Source organism: Macaca mulatta, chromosome 10 (assembly GCF_049350105.2).
Source record: "Macaca mulatta isolate MMU2019108-1 chromosome 10, T2T-MMU8v2.0, whole genome shotgun sequence".
NCBI lineage: Eukaryota > Metazoa > Chordata > Mammalia > Primates > Cercopithecidae > Macaca > Macaca mulatta.
The window spans coordinates 66,589,025-66,614,855 of record NC_133415.1 but is presented as its reverse complement, the minus strand read 5'-3'; the positions used below and the strand labels follow the sequence as shown (position 1 = coordinate 66,614,855).

General features: G+C 40.9%; 1 protein-coding gene across 2 annotated transcripts in view; it reads left to right on the top strand.

Annotated features, from left to right (window-relative positions):
* Positions 1-25,831, top strand: part of PCSK2 (proprotein convertase subtilisin/kexin type 2) — a 254,019-nt gene that overhangs the window by 167,654 nt on the left and 60,534 nt on the right. For both annotated transcript variants that reach the window (XM_028827173.2, NM_001266025.1), the window contains 1 exon segment: positions 11,899-11,975. In XM_028827173.2, the coding sequence (XP_028683006.1) occupies positions 11,899-11,975 (77 nt within the window).

Here is a 25,831-nt window from a genome sequence, read left to right as displayed (position 1 = left end):
CTATCAGTGAACTCATCTTTGCTATTCTTAGAGCTGAAAAAGGAGAAGCAGGTGATACTGAAGTTGTGTAATCAGTCTCAGGGGGAGGGCTATAAACTAGTGTCTCCATCTCTCTCAGGACATCTGGACTCAAAGGTAGTGACCTCGACCTCGCCAGCCATTCAAAGGCAAGCAGAATGCTCACAGAGGAGGCAAGGACAAAGCAGCTTTGAGTATCTCTACAACATCAGAGAACACCCAGTCAAAAGAGAGGGAAACACAAATTGACTTGTACCTTGTCACCTTGACAACACAAATTTAGACTCTAGCTGCTACATTATCTTCTGGTTCCTTTTCCAGAACTGCTGCTCTCCTTGGGCTGATTTACACGGTCACTATTGTAGACCCTTGATAGTACACCCAGTCTTTGTAGAACTCCAAGAATCAGGCTTCAATTGCCCTTTGAGCCAGCTACACCGGGCCCCTTCAACCTTCAGCCTTCTCTCCGGGCAAGTCCATAACTGCAGCTATTGTAAGCCCATCTGCAGGCTGCCCTCCTCCTGTCCTGAGTCCTGGAGGGCATCCCTGTGTGATTGCTGGCCTTAACCTCTCATTAAGCTATCAAAGCTACATTCCACTGCCTTTCTTAAACCCACATCTTTTCTATTTCCTTCAACTTCAAATTAGCCATTGTTTCCACATCATCCTCTCCTGACGTGATAGGGAATGAAGTGATGATGGCTCACAGCACTGCTGGGGCTGCTTTTACAAGAAGCTCACTCAAGGTCAACTTTTTTTGTTTGTTTTTGAAACAGGGTCTCACTGTGTTGCCCAAGCTAGGATCATACAGTTGCACAATCATAGCTTGCTACAGCCTCAACTCCCAGGCTCAAGAGATCCTCCCACCTCAGCCTCCTGAGTAGCTGGGACTACAGGTGCGTACCACCACACCTGGTTAATATTTTTTATACGTTTTGTAGACATGGAGTCTTGCCATGTTGCCCAGGCTGAATCAAGGTCAATTTTGTCATCATGGGGGAGCACAGAGAGACCTCAGCAGTGAAGGCCACTAGGAAATGGGAGAAATCCAACCACGCTGGAACAAGGTTGGGAGAATCGGCCAGTTCTAGGGCAGTTGCCTAAGTAGAATGGGTCATGAATTCGGATCTGCTTCCAGCAGTATCTATGGATATGCAGGTCAAATTTGGACAATGAGGCCAAGCAAAGACTTGAGCACAGAATCAAAGCACACTTAGAGTTACCTATGTGCATCTCCATTTTTGCTAAATCCAAATTATACCTTACTATACTGTTAACTTTTATTTGTCTATATCATTTGTTAGAATCCAGAAAATATACATTGTTTCTTTTCAGGAAGAAGTCAGGGTATAAAAATAAGTGTGTGTTGAAATATAAGAACATTTTAAAAAGCATTTTAGCTCCTATTGTCGTTCATGCAGCTTGGCATTGAGTTTGTCTATAATTTGGTGTATTTTTAAATTTTTAATTTTTAAATACACCCAATTTGACAGAAACTTTAAGCAGCAGGAGTCAAAAATAATTCAGACCTTAATATTAGTCAAAACTTGTTTAATAGCAGGAAACCCTCCACTCTGAACTTTTACTCTTCTTTCTTGCAGAATCAATCCCTCCAGCAGCCCTCAACTACCAGAAGCACAAAAAATCAATTTTTTTTTTTTTTTTTTGAGATAGAGTCTCACTCTGTCACCCAGGCTGGAGGGCTGGAGTGCAGTGGCATGATCTTGGCTCACTGCAAACTCACCTTCCAGGTTCAAGCAATTCTCTGCCTCAGCCTCCCGAGTAGCTGAGATTACAGGTGCTCACCACCACACCTGGCTAATTTTTGTATTTTTAGTAGAGACGGAGTTTCACCCTCTTGGCCAGGCTGGTCTTGAACTCCTGACCTCGTGATCCACCCACCTCGGCCTCCCAAAGTGCTGGGATTACAGGCGTGAGCCACCGCCTCCGGCCAAATTCAAGAATATTATGCTTAGTAGTCACACACGTGGTCTTGTTTTCTTTGGCTCATTCAACCTCTCCTTCCGAACCAAAGAAATCCATTGTAACAACTCTTTTCTCAGAGCTGACTTTTTTCATAGAAAGAACTTTGGTCTGAGACATGCCAAGAAGTTCTTGACGCTCCCACAATTTACACCTTTCCATCTTTACTATTAGAGATTAACTTGTTTCAATGCCCATTCTCTTCTGTTAAAGCAGATAATACTGGAAAAGGCAATGTCTGAATGCATTTCTGCCAAGATGTGAATGGTTTATCAAAAGCAATTTCTTCCTGTGGAAGAGTTTAGGCGGAAGGGGAGGAGGGAAAGCGAGAGAAGATTATAACAGGGAGGGTATGGATGCAGAAAGGAGAAGCGGGGAACCAAGGGCAAACCTGCCACCCATTTCACAAATAACAGAATCAATGTGGGCTGGATGCAGTGTCTCACAATATTTTAGGAGACCAACGAGGGAAGACGGCTTGAGGCCAAGAGTTCGAGACCAGCCTGGGCAACACAGTGAAACTCTGTCTTTACAATTTTTTTTTAATTAGCCAGGCATGATGGCACACACCTGTAGTTTTAGCTACTCAGGAGGCTGAGGCAGGAAGATCACTTGAGCCCAGAAGTCGGAGGCTGCGGTGAGGTGTGATTGTGCCATTGCACTCCAGCCTGGGTTACAGAGTGAGACCATGTTTCCAGAAAAAAAGACAAAATGCAGATTCAGCTGAGACTCGGCATTTCTGACAAGTTCTCAGGTAATGTCAGTGCTACTGGTACACAGACCACACTCTAAGCCACAAGAAGGCTAGGATATGAGGTATTAACAAAGGTGTTAGCTCAGTGGTTCTCTACCTGGACTATCCATCAGAACCACCAAAAGAGGTTTTGTTGAGTTTGTTGGTGGCTTTTATTAAAAACCACTGATGCCCAAGGCCCACCCCAGATCGGTTAAGTCAGAATCTAGGAATTGCTCAAGTATTTGTATTTCTAAAAGCTCTCTAGGTGATTCTCTTGTGCAGCTTCAGTTAGGAACCACTGTTAGTTGATAACCAAAGGTGCTATTAAAAATTCCATAATAATATATTAGCTCATGAAGGCTAATGAGATACCCCAGCTAAGGGCATCTTCCTCTGCAATAGCAGCTTGCTGTTGTACAATGGGAGCAAGCAGTTGGTGCTCAATACATTTGTTCAATGAAAAAAAAATAAGTGATTGACTGAATGCATGAACGAATGGAAATGTTTGAAGTCAACAGTCTATAGAATGAAAAGGATTACAGCCCTAATGTCAAAATGACAAGTGGCAGGATGGGTATTTAAAGACAGATCGTCTTTTCCATCACTCTTTCAGATACCTCACAGAAGTACTTAAATCTTGGCCCACTTTTAAGGCTGACTTTGTTAATAACTGAAGGAGTCAAAGTCACAAATTTTCCACACCATTACTTTATTCCGGTGTTTCCCAAACCAACCATTAGTCGCTATACACCTTTACAACTTTTGCTACTGGTGTTATTATTTACCTAGTATGTTTCTTTAAATTGACTCACTTTTTAACATAAACAAATGTATTTTAAAGGGAAACTATACATCACTATTTCAAATAGAAAAGCAACTAATATTCCATGACACCAGTAGAATGGACTGTCAGAATAAATGCAATGTAAGCAACTGAAGCAGGGTGTTTCTGCCTGCCAATGCTTGCCTCTGTCAGATAAGAAGAAGGATTAACAAGTATAGAGAGGTGTTAAAGCTATGGGGGCACTTAGCAGAGACTTTGTCACTGGCATAATAAGAAGGATTGCAGGAATGTTTTGCAAGGAACCACAGTCCTGCCGTGCGATGCCATGTTATTTAACATGGAAAGCAGGCACCACGTGTAAGCATCTCATGGCATTCTAGTCAATGATTGTCAAACTGTACTCAGAAACCCAGGGGCCACCAGGTAGTGTTGAAGAGGCTCTAGAAAAAAGAGGAAGTATTTCAGATTCTGAGGAATTCAGTCACCAGTGTTATTTGTCTTATAGAGAGCATGATTTTTTTTTTTTTTTTTGGAAAATCCTACTTCTATAAGGAACAGCATAATCAACAGAGAACAGAGAAACAGGTTGAACCCTACTGTTGAAATCAGGAGAATTAACTTTCTCATTGGAGGCATATTTGCTGATTTAGGCCTCAAAGGTCTTGTATCAACCTTGGAAGAGACAATTAACTAAATAAAACCATGTTATTAAAAAAATGAATGGACCATACAAAATAAGACATGCGCTCCCCTACCCCTTTAGTGAAGTATGACCCTCTGTGGGAGGTTAAATTATTAGCTAAAATAGCTAAAGGTATATACTTGGATTTAAGCAGAATGATCCACTAATGTTCTAGGAGGTAAATGCACTAACTTACTCTTTTTTATTTGCTAGGTATTTATTTTTCTTTTAAACAATGCATGCAGTAGAATATGATGAATATAATTCTGATGCAGAAAAGCAAAATTGCACACTTAGGAGAGAGGCCTCTGGAGCCAGACTTCCTGGTCTAAATCCCTGCTCTGCCCTTCATCATCTGTGTAACCTTCGGCTGAATATTCAACCTCTCTGTGCCTACGCTTCCCTGGTTATGGGATGAGGATGACAATAAGGGTATTACCCACACAAGGACATCATAAGGATGAGTAATGCATACAAAATATCTAAGAGTCCCTTATACAAAATACGCACTTGATATGTGTTACCTGATGTCATTATAGTTAAAAAAAATTACACAAAATGTTATGCAATGAAAACTAAGCCTTCCTTCCACCCTAGACCCCACGCCTCTCCCCAGGCAAAGCACTTAAAAAAGACTCTTGTGTTTCTTCCCAGAACTACTGTATACTTACCAGCAAGTCCATCCCTCTCTTCTCTGCAAATGGGAGCCCACTATACACTCTATTCTACATATTGCCTTTTTTGCTTAATAACATTTCTTGGGAATGAGTTCATTGCCAGTTTCATATCTCATTCTTTGCCACAGCTGCAGAGTTTTGCATCATATGGGTGCACCAGAATTTCTTTAACTCATCCACAGTGTTGGAGATTTAGGTTGTTTCTAATATTTCACTATTATAATCACTGCCGGAACAAATATATTTAAATATATATCTTTCATTTATTTGCAGGTCTGTCTTTAGGGTAGAGTCTTAGAGGTGGAATTGCTGGGTCAAACAGTCCATTCATTTTTATTTTGATAGATATTGCCAAATTTCTCCTCAAAGAGATTGTGCCAACTTCCACACCAACCAACCACATACAGAAGCACCTGTGTCCCCTCATTCTCAAAATAATATTTTAAATACATTAACAAGATATACAAGGTAATCAAGTTTTTTTAGTCTGTTTGAGCTGATATAACAAAATATCTTAGACTGAGTAATTTATAAACAACAGAAATCTATTGGCTACGGTTCTGGAGGCCAGAATTCCAAGACCAAGGTGCCAGCAGATTTGGTGTCTGGTGAAGGCCTGTTCCTCATACACAAGGCCTTCCTGCCACATCTTCACATAGCGGAAAGGTTAAACAGGCTCCTTCAGACATCTTTTATAAGGGCACTAATTCCATTCATGAGGGCTCCACCCTCATGACCTAATTACCTCCCAAGGACCCCACCTCTTAATACAAACACACTGGGGTTTACATTTCAACATATGAATTTTGCAGGGACACCAACATTCAGACTATGGCACCGAGGAATGCTATTGTATTGAAATAGTTATCAAAAGATTGAAATTTTGCATTTGTGAAATGCTAACATATGTCCTTCATTAATGCATCAAATAACAAAATGTAGTGGCAGGTAGGGGTGTACTGAAAAGATACTTTTTAGCATACCGGCAACAACCCTAATGTGCAATGAAGATACGTATTGATGATATGCTCACAGGTACTGCTAATAATATTGTGGTTTGTACTTCCCATTCGTAACTGAAGGAAATGCTTGATTTGAGGTGGTGGCTAGTGCAAATAAAGACGTAAATTTTTCCACCCAAGTTTTAGAGCCTATCTTGGAGCCAGCTCTTAGAGCTTCATTCCAATGAATGGCAGCTTATTTTTAATATATCAGGTCAGCACCAGGAATTTACGCTTTTAGAGAAGCTCTTAAAATGCATGTGTGGGAATCAGCCTCTATGTAGCCTAACACACGCTTCATTGGCCTTCTAAAATAGCAAGCCGAGCAAGAAGACATAGGCAAAGATCACTCTAAAGATGCCCTCCGGAGGTGTTTGCCTCGGCTGTTACTTAGAGCAACTGTTCGCTCCTTCCTGCAATACAGCTGTGCTCCTCCACCACAGGGTTTTGGAAAATATCAATTAAATAAGAGATTTTTAAACATCTTTGAAAAAGATAAAGGCATCTTTTTAATTTGGGGCACCCTATTAGCCATTAAGAATTAATGTTGTTATCTCCTCATCTGTTTAGTGCTTAGAACCTCTCCCAAGTCTGCTGATAATGGTGGCAATGACAGCCAAAGGATAGAGCCGCTTAGCTCTGGAAAATACTGGCCAGGCACAGAGGCTCATGCCTATAATCCCAGCACTTTGGGAGGCTGAGGCAGGCAGATCACTTGAGGTCTGCAGTTCGAGACCAGCCTGGCCAAAATGGCGAAACCCCTTCTCTACTAAAAAATACAAAAATTAGGCAGGCATGGTGGCACGCCTGTAATTCCAGCTACTCAAGAGGCTAAGGCAGGAGAATCACTTGAACCCTAGGGGCAGAGGTTGCTGTGAGCTGAAATTATGCCCCTGTACTCAAGCCTGGGCAACAGAGCAAGACTCTGTCTCAAAAAAAAAAAAAAAAAGCCAGGCGTGGTGACTCATGCTTGAAATCTCAGCACTTTAGGAGGCCGAGGTGGGCGGATCACGAGGTCAGGAGATCGAGACCATCTAGCTAACGCAGTGAAACCCCGTCTCTACGAAAAATACAAAAACGAAACTAGCCAGACGTGGTGGCGGGCACCTGTAGTCCCAGCTACTCAGGAGGCTGTGGCACAAGAATGACGTGAACCTGGGAGGTGGAGCTTGCAGTGAGCTGAGATCGTGCCACTGCACTCCAGCCTGGGTGACAGAGCGACACTCCGTCTCAAAAAAAAAAGAAAAAGGAAAGAAAAGAAAAAAGAAGGAAAGAAAATGTCAAATGTCCAGGCACCCAGGACACAGCTGAGTGGCCTGACTGTTCAATTGTATCACTCCTCTGATCTGGAGAGTGCTCCAGTGACTACAGAAGTTGCTAGAATTTCCAGAAGCAAGAAGAAAGTGATGGGGAAAAGTGTCAAATCCACAATGGGAGAACACTGTGTCCCTGGAAAATGATATGACCCTGGCAACCTTAGGAGTATAGAAGAAAGATTTCAAACAAATTTCTGACTACATATCTTTTTCTAAATTTTTTGAATGCTGAAGAAATGTTAAATTTCATTAAGTTTTACAGCCAGATTTAATACAGACATAAATCCCTTTAATGTTCGTTTCAGTCAAAAGTGAGCTGAACGTTATCGTTAAACCAGTGCATGTGGGAGAAGTATTTGAGGAAAATCAAAATAGGCACAGTTGGGAACATTAAGCCATGGCCATATTAGATGCAAGTAGGCGCAATAGCAAAATTCTTTAGGCTCTAATGGACTCGGCTATTTTGCTTCTCAGTTTCCATACAGATGAGCTTTGTTCTGGGGCAATTTGGTTGCAGTTTGAGAGTCTATCTGGAGAAGCTTATTTCTCTTTCATTAGTCCATGAGCTCAGCGCAATTTCAGCTAATACTGTTACCCAGCTTCTAGCTGGGTTATTTGGTTAAATGCCTTCAGGGAAAGGAGCAAGACAGAATAAAAGGACAAATGCGAATGTGGTTTCTTGTTCTGAGTTCCTGGAGCTGTGGAATTACATTAGCAGTTAATCATACGCCACGTTGTACTCGTGATCATAAACTCCTATTATTTGAGGTGTTATTCAAATCTTGTATTATTTGATGTTTCACAAGAAACGTCTTCTGTGGCACAATTTCCTTGAGGTCAGGTTTGTATACAACTATAACCACAGAGACCTGTTTCTTGCCAGGGACGTGTTAGTAGGTATATAGTGCCATTTGTGTGAAATTGAAAATGGCATTCCCTACTGGTGGGTGAACTGCAAGACAGCACCCTCTCTCTGGGCAAATTAGAACAGGTGTCCCCTTCTGGGTGGACAAATGAGCAAAAGCAGCCCCTCCGGGTTGACCAATTCTTTTTTAAAGCCTCCTCCACCTTGGGGTGTGGGGGTGGTGCACATGGCTTGGTAAGTCCAATGCAGACCCTAGTTTCTCCCTGTGGGCAGGAACCCCTGGTGCGATGCACAACCTGCACAACTGTACATGACAGCCCTGACTACAGAAACCATTTTCACAATTTTGTAGTTGGACCACAGAGTTTGCCCCTCAGTACTCTAAAAAATATCTGTTCAATCACATCAGTGGATGTCCATATTAAATACATTAGCCTTCTTTCTTATGGCAAGTCACTGCCACTCTCTGCCAAGGGCAGTGTTCTAATCTTGGAAACAAACAGGACACTCGTAGGTGGAAAAAACAGAAGAACTAGAGGATGGTGACCCCTAGAGGCTTGACCAATGGTGGGCAGTGGAGTGGTGGAAACCATGGTGGCACCTCTTCACCATCGCAGTGTAATGCTCTCCTCGGCCTCCATCAGTACCCGGTGAGCTGAGGCCCAGTATCTGCTGGATAACCGACCTTTGACTAGCATGAGACACAGGAGGAGCAAGATTCAAACTCCCAACAAGATACTCAGACTAGTTCATACCAGATTCAGTGGCTATAGCCCAGGAGAGAACAAGGTATGGGACATGTATGTCTCAGAGCAAAGAGATCTGCCCAGAAAGACAAAGACTGAGTGAGATGCTATAGTGTGGGCTATCAGAGGGCAGCCTGGGAGCCCAAGAGGCCTAGGACATTAGTCAGGGATTAGTAAACTCTTTCCAATAAAAAGCCACATGGTAAATACTTTAGGCTTTATGGGGTTTTGTCACATCTACTTATCTCTGTTGTTAGAGTGCAAAAGCAGTGACAGGCAATTCATAAATAAATGGATGTGACTGCATTCCAATACAACTTTACTTACAAAAACAGGCCATGGGCTGATTTAGCCGGTGGGCTGTACTTTGTGACCTTTGCTGTAGGTGATCAAAGAAAGAGGACACAACAGGAGAAGTCAGAGGTGAGGCATTGCCCATACTGCGTGGGGCAACGTGCTTGCCAGCTTACATCCCTTGTTTCATTTTATCCTCACAGCAACTAACTAGTAACAGTTTTACCACCTGCATTTTGAAGATGAAGAAACTACAGTTTCTAAAAAATAGGAAAATTTCCAAGGTCAAAAACAGCCTCATTTCAAAACCAAGTATGTTTGACTTGAATGCCTCTCTTCCTTTCCCTACATCAAGCTGGGACCTGCGACATATTTGTCTAGGGCAGCCCAGCAAGGGAAGTCCATTGATCGGAGAGGCATTAAATTCCAGATCTGGGGGTATGGATGGCAGTACCAGGGCCAGGTACAATCTCAGAAGCTTCTCTGTGGATGTAAAAGCAATGAGCACAGCCACCATTGGCTGCCGGAGCTCCCACCTCTCTCATCACCAGCCTTCCAGATAGACAAGCCCCAAATCTGAAAGATGTCATCCGTGGAACTGAGTCTTTGATAGCCAGGCAATTACAGCACCTCATATATAAAAATCCAGAGGAATCTGTGAATATAAGTGACTGTCCTTTCTTAGCGTGGTGCAGGCCATCTGTTTGAAAAGTACACACTGCCAACAATGCCAAGTTGTAATTATTAAACTTTCTAGCTAAGAGCAAGTCTCATCTTTCTTTCTAATTATGCATTCAAATATTCAGAAATTAAGCCTTAGAATTATTAAATACCAGGGATCGGTTTTTTCCCCCGTGCATTAAACTTTTAGAAAAGAACATGAGCCATCGTCAGAAGTTTCTTCCAGAAATAACTCCCAGAGAAGCCCTGAGGTCAGCTTGGAATCAACCCAACCTTCTCACTTTCGGTGTGATGGTACAATGATAATTCAAGTTCTTAATGATGACTCTGAATCATCTCGATCCTGAATCATCAGAGATTAAATTATTTTCACCAAACAGCTAGTATTTTCTAAAGCAGGAAAATCGATTAAAGGATTTCAGTAAAAAGTTAGAGAAGTCCAAACAAAGCAAGCATCTGGCAAGCCTTGGTGACCAGAACATTAAATTCACCAAACACCACCTGTTCCAAATGTCCATGTTAATGGCAATTATAGAAAACTCCAGTATCATTCAAGGCCAGTTTAACTTATTCCTGTACACAAATAACTTTATGGGAGACAGCATTGTAATTCAAATCAATAAATGACTCTGTTTGGCTGTAGAGGCATAAACAGAACCCTTGCAAAATATTGTTCCCCCTTGCTAGAAACCATTTGATTTTTAGCCAGAAAACATACAGCCAAACAAGAATAACAACTGTTTGCCTTCCTTAATGTTCAGTGTAGACTGTTACCCAAGGAATTAAGCATTAGTCATCAAAAATTAATTGCAAAGGCAACAAAATAATTGGGGTTCCTGAGTTATCATCCATTTCAACATTCAGAGGCCAATTTGACCCCAGACAATACACTGTCTTTCTTCTTGTTATAAAAGATGTCTCAGAGTTCTGAGGGTTCTCTGCTGTAAACTGTGCTCTCAGAACTCTCCAGGTCCTCCTTCCAACCCCCGCCATGTCCGGCCAAACTATCTTCCCAGAGTCAGGAGCAGAGCCAAGAGCATCACCCAGACAGACCCCAGTGATAATTATCAGCCCAAAAGATAAGCCCGAGTGGAAAGTTTGAGAAGCCAGTCATTCAAGCAGCAGCTACAAAGGGAAGGACACTCTCTAGTTTTCCCTCACTGACTTTATTTCCCTCTGCCAGCCTGATAGAAACATGGTCTCAGTCTGCTCAGGCTTTGCCCCTGCCTTCCCTGTCTCCAGAAGTGCCCTCAAGCTTCAAAAGACTCACACAGCCTTCCAGAGAGGGAGACAGGGGCCAAGTGCTGGTTTTCATCATCTGTCCACTCCGGCTTCGGCAGTAACCCCATTCCCATTGGCCTCGGTGGTCAGTTCACCCAGATCCTGCCTAAACCCTGGATGCTCATTGTCCTGCCCACCCAAATGTTCTAGGCCAGCTGGTTCTCAGAGTCACATCCTCATCAACCTCAACCTCCCACAAAATGATTATTACAACTACTGGTGATTTTGTCATCTAAACAATCAAAACAAAAATTGATGGAATTAGTGGAGTTGCTCAAAAAGGACGATGTTGGATGACAGAGTTGGTACACTTTTGACCATATGCTGTAGGGCATAAGAGTTCATACAGATACTTATTGAAGTTTGTAATGGTATATGTCTTTGTTTGATCATTCGATTGATGTCTGTCCCCGCAACTAGGCTATAAGTTACATAAGGGCAGGGATGCCACCATTGTATTCCCATACTTAGCAAAGTCTCTGACATATATTGGACTCTTCATGATATTTGTTGAGTGAAAAAATGAGGTCAATTGTGGACAACGTCAGGGCCTCGGGCAGGGGTTTAACACCCATAAGGGGAAAGGAAACCAGCCTATGTCAGTCTAAAGGAAGAAGCTGGATGTGAGCCTTCCGTGTAAAGCAAGGAAACTCTAAAGGCCATCTCACTCCAAGGACACACTTTGGCTCCAACACAATTTTGTAAGGGTTGGTCCAGTGCAGCACCCTAACCCAGCACTCCAGGGAAGACTAGAAACATTCCAAGTCTCCCAGCACTTTCCCTTTACCACGCCTCTGGCTGTATGGACCTAATGAGATGCCTTGTATTTTTCAGAATGCCGAAGCAAGTTACGACTTCAGTAGCAACGACCCCTATCCTTACCCTCGGTACACAGACGACTGGTTTAACAGGTAAACCGGGGCTTGGGAGGGCTCTTTGACTTTAGGCTTTGGAGTTTTATTTTACTTTGTTTTGTTTCAGGCTTGATTACCACCAGCAAAATAATCCCCATGCTTCATTAAATTATATTGTGATTTTTCTTCTTAGTGGCTACATTCTCTAAAGTGGAATTTTTAATATTACAATCTTCCTTTAGAATAATCTTTTGACTGTTTTGTTCTGCTGAACTTGAAATTATTTGTCACTTTAATCCATTAAAGAGAAAAGGAAATAGAAATAAGAAGTTCTTTTTCAACCCAGTACAACGTGATTTAAAACATGCTGATTTTGCTTTATATGTTTTAGCCACTGTAGAGAAGTATTTTGCCCCATGGGTCTGTGTCTATATGTTTTTGAAAAGCATTCTGTTCATTTTCTACTATAATCTCATGGAGTCCCTTTCAACAAAACAGTAAGTGTGATTGGCAGAGGTTTGAAGTATTGCTTAGGATAAAGATCCTATGATGTCAAACTACCCAAACAGTCTATCCAAGAGAATAATTTTCCTTCAGCCTGTTTTGCCACTAAACAGGGAAATGCGGTCTCTTTTTTCTTCAAGTAAACATTTTGCTTAAATGGTTAATTACATATAAGAGATATGAAGAAATAAAGATGTGCAGCTGACTTAATCAATGAAAGAATACTGTAATTTTTAAACCTAGTGGTTCCCTGTTATTGATGTCCTTGGGTGAAGTTCATAAAAACATATGAACTTCAATTAGTTGTTTAAAAATATATGACGTACAGAGCACTTTACCCATTTTTTTTTATTTCTCATGGCACTCTAAGTAGTAGATAAAACAAATGTTGTCATTTTCAGTTTAGTGATAAGCAAACAGGCTCAGAAGGGTTGAAGGGCTTCCTTAGTCAAACAATTAAAATTCAAGTCAAAGCCAAGATTAGCCCCATGCTTCAAATTGTTTCCAAATCCACATTTGTACTTTTCTTTGCTAAGTATCATTTGTATTATTTGATACAGGAAGCATGGCCACAGTATGTTCAGGGGTAGAGCCTCGGCAGACAGGAAGCTTAGATTCTGTCTCTAAAGTTAGCAAGTTGACCTGAGACCCCTCAGTCTCATCAGGAGTTGACACAGGGTACACAGGTTCTGGGTACAAATGCAGAAAAGAAGAAAAAAGAAAATAAAGTTTAATTTTGTAATATTTTGTAAAGATCATTGCTGATGTCGGATAGCACAATTCATTCTCTAACCATGTCACCTGCAACCTGAAAATGAAATGCAATGCTTGGAGGTGTGTGTTTGGAGTATGAGAATGTATAAAAAAGGTCTGAAAATTTTTGGCATGAAGTGTGTTTTACCTCTATTACTTCTAACCCTAGATCCTAGCGTATCTTTAGCAAATAAACCATTTCAGACACAAGAATGTGAAGTTACCAAATGCATGCCATTAAACTGGGGTTTAGACAGGATTGGCAATGGCTATCCAGAACACGGTGCTGAGAAGAGCTATGAGAGGGTCTGGTTTCAGCAGGATTGATTACCAACTGTCCGCATGAATATCAGAAAGTGCAGTGGCAACACATCCACTGGCTACTTGCTGTCTTTCTGTAGCTAGTAGGTACTAAATTAGTCTTTGATGGATTGATGTAAGCAAAAAAAATATAACCAATGGAATGATTTTCTCCCAATCTCATTTTCTGAACCCAAACAAAATCTGCCCTAGCCAAATCTTCCTGGGCAATGTGCTGTAAAAATACTCCTTAAAAAAAAAACTAAAAGATTCCATTACAAGATGGCCAAATAGGAACAGCTCTGGTCTACAGCTCCCAACATGATCGACACAGAAGATAGGTAATTTCTGCATTTCCAACTGAGGTACCTGGTTCATCTCATTGGGACTGGTTGGACAGTGGGTGCAAGGGGTTGGGGAATTTCCCTTTCCTAGCCAAGGGAAGCGGTGACAACCTGTACCTGGAAAAATGGGACACTTCTGCCCAAATATTGTGCTTTTTCCACAGTCTTAGCAACCAGCAGACCAGGAAATTCTCTCCCATGTCTGGCTCAGCAGGTCCCATGCCCATGGAGCCTTGCTCACTGCTAGCGCAGCAGTCTGAGATTGACCTACAAGGCAGCAGCCTGGCGGAGGGAGGGGTGTCTGCCACTGCTGAGGCTTGAGTAGGTAAACAAAGTGACTGGGAAGCTCAAACTGGGTGGAACCCACCACAGTTCAGCAAGGTCTACTGCCTCTATAGATTCCACCTCTGTGGGCAGGACATAGCTGAACAAAAGGCAGCAGAAGCTTCTGCAGACTTAAACGTCCCTGTCTGACATCTCCAAAGAGAGCAATGGTTCTCCCAACATGGCATTTGAGCTCTGAGAATGGACAGACTGCCTCCTCAAGTGAGTCCCTGACCCCCATGTAGCCTAACTGGGAGAGACCTCCCAGGAGGCGCAAACAGACAGCTCATATAGGCAGGTGCCCCTCTAGGATGAAGCTTCAAGAGGAAGAATCAGGCAGCAATATTTGCTGTTCTGCAATATTTGCTGTTCTGCAGCCTCCGCTGGTGATACCCAGGCAAACAGGGTCTGGAATGGACCTCCAGCAAACTCCAGCAGACCTGCAGCTGAGGGACCTGACTGTTAGAAGGAAAACTAACAAACAGAAAGGAATAGCATCAATATCAACAAAAAGGACATCCACAACAAACCCCCATCTGTAGGTCACCAACATCAAAGACCAAAGGTAGATAAAACCACAAATATGGGTAGAAACCAGAGCAGAAAAGCTGAAAATTCTAAAAACCAGAGGGCCTCTTCTCCTCCAAAGGATTGCAGCTCCTCGACAGCAACAGAACAAAGCTGGATGGAAAATGACTTTGATGAGTTGACAGAAGTAAGCTTCAGAAGGTCAGTAAAAACAAACTTCTCCAAGCTAAAGGAGCATATTCTAACCCATTGCAAGGAAGCTAAAAACCTTGAAGAAAGGTTAGACGAATGCCTAACTAGAATAAAGTGTAGAGAAGACCTTAAATGACCTGATGGAGCTGAAAACCATGGCACAAGGACTTCGTGACGCATGCAAAAGCTTCAATAACCAATTCGCTCAAGTGGAAGAAAGGGTATCAGTGATTGAAGATAAAATTAATGAAATAAAGCAGGAAGACAAGGTTAGAGAAAAAAGAGTAAAAAGAAATGAACAAACCCTCCAAGAAATATGGGACTATATGAAAATATCAAATCTACGTTTGATTAGTGTACCTGAAAGTGACAGGGAGAATGGAACCAAGCTGGAAAACACTCTTTAGGATATTATCCAGGAGAACTTCCCCAACCTAGCAAGACAGGCCAACATTCAAATTCAAGAAATACAGAGAATACCACAAAGATACTCCTTGAGAAGAGGAGCCCCAAGACACATAATTGTCGGATTCACCAAGGTTGAAATGAAAGAAAAAATGTTAAGGGCAGCTAGAGAGAAAGGTCAGGTTACCCAAAAAGGGAAGCCCATCAGACTAACAGCAGATTTCTCAGCAGAAACCCTGCAAGCCAGAAGAGAATGGGGGTCAATAGTCAACATTCTTAAAGAAAAGAACTTTCAACTCAGAATTTCATATCCAGCCAAACTAAGCTTCATAAGTGAAGGAGAAATAAAATCCTTTATAGACAAGCAAATGCTGAGAGATTTTGTCACCACCAGGCCTGCCTTACAAGAGCTCCTGAAGGAAGCACTAAACATGGAAAGCAACAACCAGTACCAGCCACTGCAAAAACATGCCAAATTGTAAAGATCATTGATGCTATGAAGAAACTGCATCAACTAATGAGCAAAATAACCAGCTAACATCATAATGACAGAATCAAATTCACATGTAACAATACTAACCTTAAATGTAAATGGGCTAAATGCCCCAATTAAAAGCCACAGACAGGCAAATTGGATCAAGAGTCAAGACCCATCTCACGTGCAGAGACACACATAGGCTCAAAATAAAGGCATGGAGAAAGATCTACCAAGCAAAAGAAAAGAAAAAAAAAAAAAAAAGCAAGGGTTGCAATCCTAGTCTCTGATAAAACAGACTTTAAACCAACAGAGATCAAAAGAGACAAAGAAAGCCATTACATAATGGTAAAGGGATCAATTCAACAAGAAGAGCTAACTATCCTAAATATATATGCAGTCAATACAGGAGCACCCAGATTCATAAAGCAAGTCCTTAGAGACCTGCAAAGAGACTTAGACTCCCACACAACAATAATGGGAGATTTTAACACCCCACTGTCAATATTAGACAGAACAATAAGACAGAAGGTTAACAAGGATATCCAGGACTTGAACTCAGCTCTGGACCAAGCAGACCTAATAGACATCTACAGAACTCTCCACCCCAAATGAAAAGAAAATACATTCTTCTCAGCATCACATCACACTTATTCCGAAATTGACCACATAATTGGAAGTAAAGCACTCCTCAGCAAATGTAAAAGAACAGAAATCACAACAAACTGTCTCTCAGACCACAGTGCAATCAAATTAGAACTCAGGATTAAGAAACTCACTCAAAACCACACAACTATATGGAAACTGAACAACCTGCTCCTGAATGACCACTGAGTACATAATGAAATGAAGGCAGAAATAAAGATATTCTTTGAAACCAATGAAAACAAAGACACAATGTACCATAATCTCTGGGACACATTTAAAACAGTGTGTAGAGGGAAATTTATAGCAGTAAATGCCCACAGGAGAAAGCAGGAAATATCTAAAGTTGACACCCTAACATCACAATTAAAAGAATTAGAGAAGCAAGAGCAAACAAATTCAAAAGCTAGCAGAAGGCAAGAAATAATGAAGATCAGAGCAGAACTGAAGGAGATAGAGACACAAAAAAACCCTTCAAAAAAATCAATGAATCCAGGAGCTGGTTTTTTGAAAGGATCAACAAAATTGATAGACCACTAGCAAGACTAATAAAGAAGAAAAGAGAGAAGAATCAAATAGACACATTAAAAAATGATAAAGGGGATATCACCACTGATCCCACAGAAATACAAACTACCATCAAAGAATACTATAAACACCTCTACACAAATAAACTAGAAAATCTGGAAGAAATTGACAAATTCCTGAACACAAACACCCTCCCAAGACTAAACCAGGAAGAAGTTGAATCTCTGAATAGACCAATAACAGGCTCTGAAATTGAGGCAATAATTAATAGCATGCCAACTAAAAAAAAGGCCAGGACCAGACCGATTCACAGCCAAATTCTACCAGAGGTACAAAGAAGAGCTGGTACCATTCCTTCTGAAACTATTCCAATCAACAGAAAAAGAGGGAATCCTCCCTAACTCATTTTATGAGGCCAGCATCATCCTGATTCCAAAGCCTGGCAGAGACACAACAAAAAAAGAGAATTTTAGACCAATATATCTGATGAACATCGATGTGAAAATCCTCAACAAAATACTGGCAAACCGAATCCAGCAGCACATCAAAAAGCTTATCCACCATGACCAAGTTGGCTTCATCCCTGGAATGCAAGGCTGGTTCAACATATGCAAATCAATAAACGTAATCCATCACATAAACAGAACCAATGACAAAAACCACATGATTATCTCAATAGATTCAGAACAGGCCTTCAACAAAATTCAATAGTCCATCATGCTAAAAACTCTCAATAAACTAGATATTGATGGAACGTATCTCAAAATAATAAGAGCTATTTATGACACACCCACAGACAATATCATACTGAATGGGCAAAAACTGGAAGCATTCCCTTTGAAAACTGGCCCAAGACAAGAATGCCCTCTGTCACCACTCCTATTCAACATAGTGTTGGAGGGCGATCAGGCAAGAGAAAGAAACAAAGGGTGTTCAGATAGGAAAAGAGGAAGTCAAATTGTCCCTGTTTGCAGATGACATGATTGTATATTTAGAAAACTGCATCATCTCAGCCCAAAATCTCTTTAAGCTGATACGCAACTTCAGCAAAGTCTCAGGGTACAAAAATCAATGTGCAAAAATCACAAGCATTTCTATACACCAGTAACAGACAAACAGAGAGCCAAATCATGAGTGAACATCCATTCACAATTGCTACAAAGAGAATAAAAAATCTAGGAATCTAACTTACAAGGGATGTGAAGGACCTACCTCTTCAAGGAGAACAACAAATTGCTGCTCAACAAAAGAGGACACGAACAAATGGAATAACACTCCATGCTCATGGATAGGAAGAATGAATATCATGAAAATGGCCATACTGCCCAAGGTAATTTATAGATTCAATGCCATTCCCATCAAGCTACCAATGACTTTCTTCACTGAATTGGAAAAAACGACTTTAAAGTTCATATGGAACTGAAAAAGAACCCACATTGCCAAGACAATCATAAGTAAAAGGAATAAAGCCGGAGGCATCACGCTACCTGACTTCAAACTATACTACAAGGCTACAGCAACCAAAACAGCATGGTAATGGTACTAAAACAGATATATAGAACAGAACAGAGGCCTCAGAAATAACACCACACATATACAACCACCAGATCTTTGACAAACCAGACAAAAACAAGAAATGGGGAAAGGATTCCCCATTTAATAAACGGTGCTGGGAAAACTGGCTAGCCATATATAGAAAGCTGAAACTGGATCCCTTCCTTATATCTTTTTTTTAATATATATACTTTAAGTTCTAGGGTACATGTGCACAATGTGCAGGTTTGTTACATATGTATACATGTGCCATGTTGGTGTGCTGCACCCATCAACTCGTCAGCACCCACCAACTCGTCATTTACATCAGGTATAACTCTCAATGCAATCCCTCCCCACTGCCCCCTCCCTACAATAGGCCCCGGTGTGTGATGTTCCCCTTCCTGTGTCCAAGTGATCTCATTGTTCAATTCCCACCTATGAGTGAGAACATGCAGTGTTTGGTGTTCTGTTCTTGCGATAGTTTGCTGAGAATGATGGTTTCCAGCTGCATCCATGTCCCTACAAAGGACACAAACTCATCCTTTTTTATGGCTGCATAGTATTCCATGGTGTATATGTGCCACATTTTCTTAATCCAGTCTATCACTGATGGACATTTGGGTTGATTCCAAGTCCTTGCTATTGTGAATAGTGCCGCAATAATCATACATGTGCATGTGTCTTTATAGCAGCATGATTTATAATCCTTTGGGTATATACCCAGTAATGGGATGGCTGGGTCATATGGTATTTCTAGTTCTAGATCCTTGAGGAATTGCCATACTGTTTTCCACAAAGGTCGAACTAGTTTACACTCCCACCAACAGTGTAAAAGTGTTCCTATTTCTCCACATCCTCTCCAGCACCTGTTGTTTCCTGACTTTTTAATGATTGCCATTCTAACTGGTGTGAGATGGTATCTCATTGTGGTTTTGATTTGCATTTCTCTGATGGCCAGTGATGACGAGCATTTTTTCATGTGTCTGTTGGCTGTATGAGTGTCTTCTTTTGAGAAATGTCTGTTCATATCCTTTGCCCACTTTTTGGTGGGATTGTTTGTTTTTTTCTTGTAAATTTGTTTGAGTTCTTTGTAGGTTCTGGATATTAGCCCTTTGTCAAATGAGTAGATTGCAAAAATTTTCTCCCATTCTGTAGGTTGCCTGTTCACTCTGATGGTAGTTTCTTTTGCTGTCCACAAAAATTAATTCAAGATAGATTAAAGACTTAAATGTTAGACCTAAAACTATAAAGCCCTAGAAGAAAACCTAGGCAATACCACTCAGGACATAGGCATGGGCAAGGACTTCATGACTAAAACACTAAAAGCAATGGCAACAAAAGCCAAAATAGACAAATGGGATCTAATTAAACTAAAGAGCTTCTGCACAGCAAAATAAACTACCATCAGAGTGAACAGACAACCTACAGAATGGGAGAAAATTTTTGCAATCTAACCATCTGACAAAGGGCTGATATCCAGAATCTACAAAGAACTTAAACACTTTACAAGAAGAAAAACAAACAAACCCATCAAAAAGTGGGCAAAGGATATGAACAGACACTCCTCAAAAGAAGACATTTATGCAGCCAACAGACACATGAAAAAATGCTCATCATCATTGGTCATTAGAGAAATGCAAATCAAAACCACACTGAGATACCATCTCATGCCAGTTAGAATGGTGATAATTAAAAAGTCAGGAAACAGCAGATGCTGGAGAGAATGTGGAGAAATAGGAACACTTTTGCACTGTTGGTAGGACTTAAGCTAGTTCAACCATTGTGGAAGACAGTGTGGCGATTCCTCAAGGATCTAGAACTAGAAATACTATTTGACCCAGTGATCCCATTACTGGGTATATACTCAAAGGATTATAAATCATGCTACTATAAAGACACATGCACACGTATGTTTATTGTGGCACTATTCACAATAGCAAAGACTTGGAACCAACCCAAATGTCCATCAGTGATAGACTGGATTAAGAAAATGTGGCACATATACATCATATAATACTATGCAGCCATAGAAAGGATGAGTTCATGTCCTTTGCAGGGATATGGATGAAGCTGGAAACTATCATTCTCAACACACCATCACAAGGACAGAAAACCAAACACCATATGTTCTCACTCATAGGTGGGAATTGAACAATGAGAACACTTGAACACAGGATGGGGAACATCACACACCAGGTCCTGTTGGGGCTGGGGGGCTGGGAGAGGGATAGCTTTAGGAGAAATACCTCAAGTAAATGGCAAGTTGATGGGTGCAGCCAACCAACATGGCACATATATACCTATGTAACAAACCTGCATGTTGCGCACATGTACCCTAGAACTTAAAGTATAATAATAATTTTAAAGAGAAAATTTAAAAAACTAAGAACACTAAGGAAATATCTTCTCTCTTAAATATTTCATTTGCAAACTTGTTCTCAAAAGTATAATTTTAAACCAGCTAAAAACCTCCAATTAGGACTAATTAGTGCTTAGGGCAATAAAACTCGTCATTGTCAGTGGTAAGAATTCCCAAGTGTCCAATTACCAGAGACACAGTCATAGTGACTCAGGCGAGCATGATCCCCATGCCTTAGGGAGCCAATGACTAAGACAAAGTGTCCACTTTGACCAGTAAATGGGTGCTTTTCAATTATCAAGTCATTTTCAAAGATTCTCACCCACTATGGCTTGTTATTACAAAGACTGGATGATGCCAGCACTCAAATCACAACTACTTTCAATACATAACTACCATTGTAGATGATTATGGGAGGCTGATGGGGTAAAGCTCAAGTCCACAGCACCAGGAGAATCCTTAGTTCAAAACATCACCATCGTCCTGGAGATGATTCCTGCTTGACTGAAGGAGAATTTGAATGAGGCGTCCGTTCCATGAGTGTAGGATATGTTTATTTAAAAACCCCTCTGGGATGAAATGATATTATGCCTGATGTTTTCTTCAGTATTACTTATGGCTTGAGGCAGGAGGGAAGAGAATGATTGGAGTATAGAGGCAATAAAATTGGTTATGAGCTAATCATTGTTAAAGCTCTGTGATGAGCACATGGGATTTTACTCTTTTTTTGTATATCTTTGATTTTTTTCTAATAACAAGAAGTAAATTTAACAAGCATAGGGCATAAAAAGAGGTAATAACAGAACTAGGACTTCAGTTTGGTATCAGGAAACTGTTTTGGTGTGCAAGCTTCCAAGGAGCTTGCAATGTCATAGGATTAGGCAACAGACGCCCAAGTTACTACAATGCAAAAATGTAGCCCAGACTAAAATAACACAAGGAGATCTAATGCAAGTTGAACAGTTACTGTATTTAAGGCACTGTTCTGTGTTTTGCATGTATTCATTCAACTAATTATCATAAGAACCCTCTGAAATAGGGAGTATGATTTTCCCCATTTTGGAAACTGAGGCACAGAGCGGTTAAGTTACTTGTGCAAGGTTACAGGGCTACTAAGAAGTGGAGGCAGGATTTGATGCCAGTGGGTCACCGGTCTAGGATTTTATCTAAGGCAATAGGAAGAGTTGGGAGTAGGGAACAAATGTATGCCAGGGCAAGGATACAATCTGGACAAAGATAGGCTGGCGGGGAGGTGCAGGATATGTTCAGGAGGTAGTCTGGATAACTGCTGTGGGATTTGGAGGCTGGTGCAGAAGGCAGCATTCTAAGAAGGATCCGCAAGTAAGGTGGAGCCTAAAAGGGTTGGAAAAGTTGCTAGGATGGTTGGGTCAGAACTGGGCCGGGGCATAGATGAGGCTCATTCTCTTATTACACTCAAGATATGCTTCTACTCTCAGAAGCCCCAATGGCCTGGAGCCTGGCACTTGTTCTTGGCTGGCACAGGGCCCAGCATGAGCCTCCCACCAGCTGTGCAGACACCAAGGCATCCCACAGGTTCTTCAGGTGTTTTCTGGGCATGGGCGCCAAATCCGATGCCCTACCTCTGTTCAACAGACTTGGGGCTCTTGAGAAATGCTGGCGTCAGCATGCCCTGAAGCTCCAATATAGGGCTGACATGCTGACCAGCGATAGGCCTGTTGCTATTAACTATTCCAGCCACACTGACTGCCACAAAGGCTAGTTACAACGCAGGAGTAATTGCTTCACAGGAAAAGGCAGTGGCTGTCCAGCACGAGATTCTCACTGCTGTGAAAGTAGAAAATAAAATGCACTATAGAGGACACCCAAACAAAGAAATAAAATGTGCCCCTTGGTTGGGAGACTGAGTTCAATAGCAACAAATCTCTCCTAGGTTTTCCTGACACTTTAAACCATCATCTCATACCCTCTGCACTTATTCGTTGTTTTCCTTTATTAAACTCCAAGCCAAGGGTGCTTTAGGAAAACAAACTTCATACATATGCAGAACTGCTTTTAGGGAATGTGTATATTGGAATAGCTTGCCTTGTGCTTGATTTGCTTTTGTTGGATTATTCCTGTTTAAGCAGAGCAAGTGTATTTATTCTACTGTGAACCATTTAATAATTACATGCAGTATCTGAGCTCCAGGGATGAACTTGAAACACATTTAAGAAATTTTCAAAAAGGGTATAATTTTCTCTTAGCTTGCAATGAGCAAAATACATTTGACCAAACAAAATAATAATAATAATAGTAACTCAAATTGCAAAAAGGTAGAAAATACACATTTAATGGACATCAGTAATGTGCAAAAGAGATATAATTGATTTGCTAAGAGGTATCAGGATTTAGTACCACATTTTTTTCGTTGCTGGCACTCAAAAAATATTGACTGGCTGGTTGATGGATGAGTGGCATACCTTTTCAACCATGGCAAGATGTTGAGTGGCCTTGACATCTGTCCATTTTCAAGCTGCCTGCTGCTCTCAAGGTCTGCAGCCCACGTTTTGTCAATAATCTTGCAGCCCTGCTCAGTTTTAGGTCAATGTTTGGTGATGCATTGCAGATCTGTATTCCATTACTGTGCTGTTGTCCATAAAAATCCCTCTTGCATAGCATTTCTTTGACAGGCATTCACCACTGAAATGTCATCCCTGCCATTGATGATATTTATGAAGCGTCAGGGGAAGCAGCATACTCTATCTATTAAGCCCTAAACAGTGAAAGATCTGGGTTAGATGCAATTCTTGGCTGCAAAAAGTTTACTATAAATTCAGGAAGAGAGAAGACATTTATTACTCAAGCAAACAAAATGGAGGGAAGGAAGATGGATAAATGGAGGCTGAAGAACATTTATCTCTTTGTGAGCTAATGTGATTGATAGCATTAGTTAAACCTTCAAATAAGAAAGGATTTCTGGGATTAACTTTTATTTTCTTATTGAAAGTCATATTTCATTCTGAAGAACCCTAAGCAACAGGCCACAGAAAAAACATGTGAGAAAAATGGCCCTCTCTGGTTGGCTATTTTCACACTGATGTAAGCTGCTACCTTACCCTGGTGATACTTAATGGTTTCCCTTATATCTTTATGAACTAATTCTGAAACACCTCCTGGATAATGAAATGCAAACTGCTTTCAAAGACATAGTCTATTTCATGTGAGCTTTATGACTACCTCATCAGTCGATATTAGCTCAAAGGTTACTGCTTGTAACAAACCCTTTCTACATCCAAACCAGCGCACAGTGAAATCCAACAGAGTTTAATTTTTTTAAATTTCTAGTCCCCTACCTGGATTAGAAAAGTATTTATTGTTTAAATTTTTCCTTCAGCTAAAAGGAGTAGATGTAATATAGACTTAGGGGTTATGGAGAAAACTATAAAGATTGTAAAAGAAAGACTTATATTTGGGTATAATTAGTTCCACTTTGTAAGCTAATGTATACATGCCATATAGAGATTTTATGGTCCTCAGGTGGCAATAACTCTTAAGAGAGAAAAAGACAGCACCTTATGTAGACAAATGTAATATTATGTTAATCGCTTGGTATGGAATGAGTGATCCCTGAGTCAGTTCCCTTATCTATAAACTGGGACTAAAGCTCCCACCTTGAAGGCTTGTACTGGGGATTCGAGAGAGGTATAGAGTCCTTGGTGCAGAGCATGGCACATAGGGCAGCCAATAGAGTTGTGAAATTCAGCAAAGAGATTTCTACAGGAGCTAAGTCAAAGATTATTCAATGACAAAGAAAAGTAGGAGAATTTATGCTACAGGAGTAAATGGATGGCTCAGCCAATCACCCACCTTTCTCAGACATCTGCTCTCTCGTTTAAGCTTTTGACAGAAAGTGGATAACAGTCAGCAAGGTTAAACTTTCTGTCAAGCCTCTAGTGCCTGTGTTTCTGCATTGCTGATTGAAAAAAGAGTTATAGCTAAAGATACCTTGTATGCATGAGACAAAGTTGATCTATTAGGAAAATTGAAATGTCTAGCATCTGGCCTCAGAAAGATGAGGAGTCTGCTCACTTCTCCAGAAAGCAATGGGTGCTTGCCAGCAGACTCAGGGACTTCCCCAGAGGCAGCTTTGCTCATTCTCACCTATCGCCTATTCCAACCTATTCTGCCTGACCTATTCATTTCTCATCTATTCTATCAAGTAGGCTCTTGAAACCCCAAAATCTTACCCTGTAGAGCTCATTGGACATTAGCCAGCAAATGCGGTAAATGCCGAACTAGCCAGGAAGTCTCTGCATTTCAGTTCTAATATGTCTAACACCGGAGCTTCTTTCTCCAAAGTCAAGGCTGAAAAGACTGCAGCTGGCCACCATGGGTCTTCTGTTGTCTAAGAATCTGTAGCTGTAGAGAGACTGGAGACCAGAAGACAAAGACAGCCTCATGTGCATGAACTTGGCCAAGCTGCACACTGGCTTGCTGACTGATCTGTCTTATCTCCTTATCTCTGTGAATGCAGATTCCTGAAGCACTGTTGTAGAAACTGGCTGTCAGAAACAGAACTAAGGAGTCAGTTGAAACAACCATAGGACCAGTAGCCAGGAAAGGAAGAGAGGTTAAAAAAAAAAAAAAAAAAAGGAAAAAATATCTCCACATCAAAATTATCCTAAAATCCAACATTCCAAAATATCTGAAAAAAATACGCCTAAAAAACTAAAACTCAGGATATTAATTTGTACCATATGAAATTGGTTCTATGAAGCAGTCTTGAAAAAGACTTTATAATAAGTTATTTTTAGTTTGCTCAGAGTGATAAATGCATGGATGACATCTATTTTAAAGAAAACTAAATGATGGGGGAAACATAGATGAAAACAAAAGCATGGACATGAAAAGAACAAATTGCAGCTGAAAAATACAGCCTGTGGAATAAAATCTCAATAAATGGGATAAAATCTAGCCTGGATGCACTTGAGGAGATAATTATCGAATTGAATATAACAGCCTGTTTATCAAAAACCTACAGCAAACATTATTCTTCATG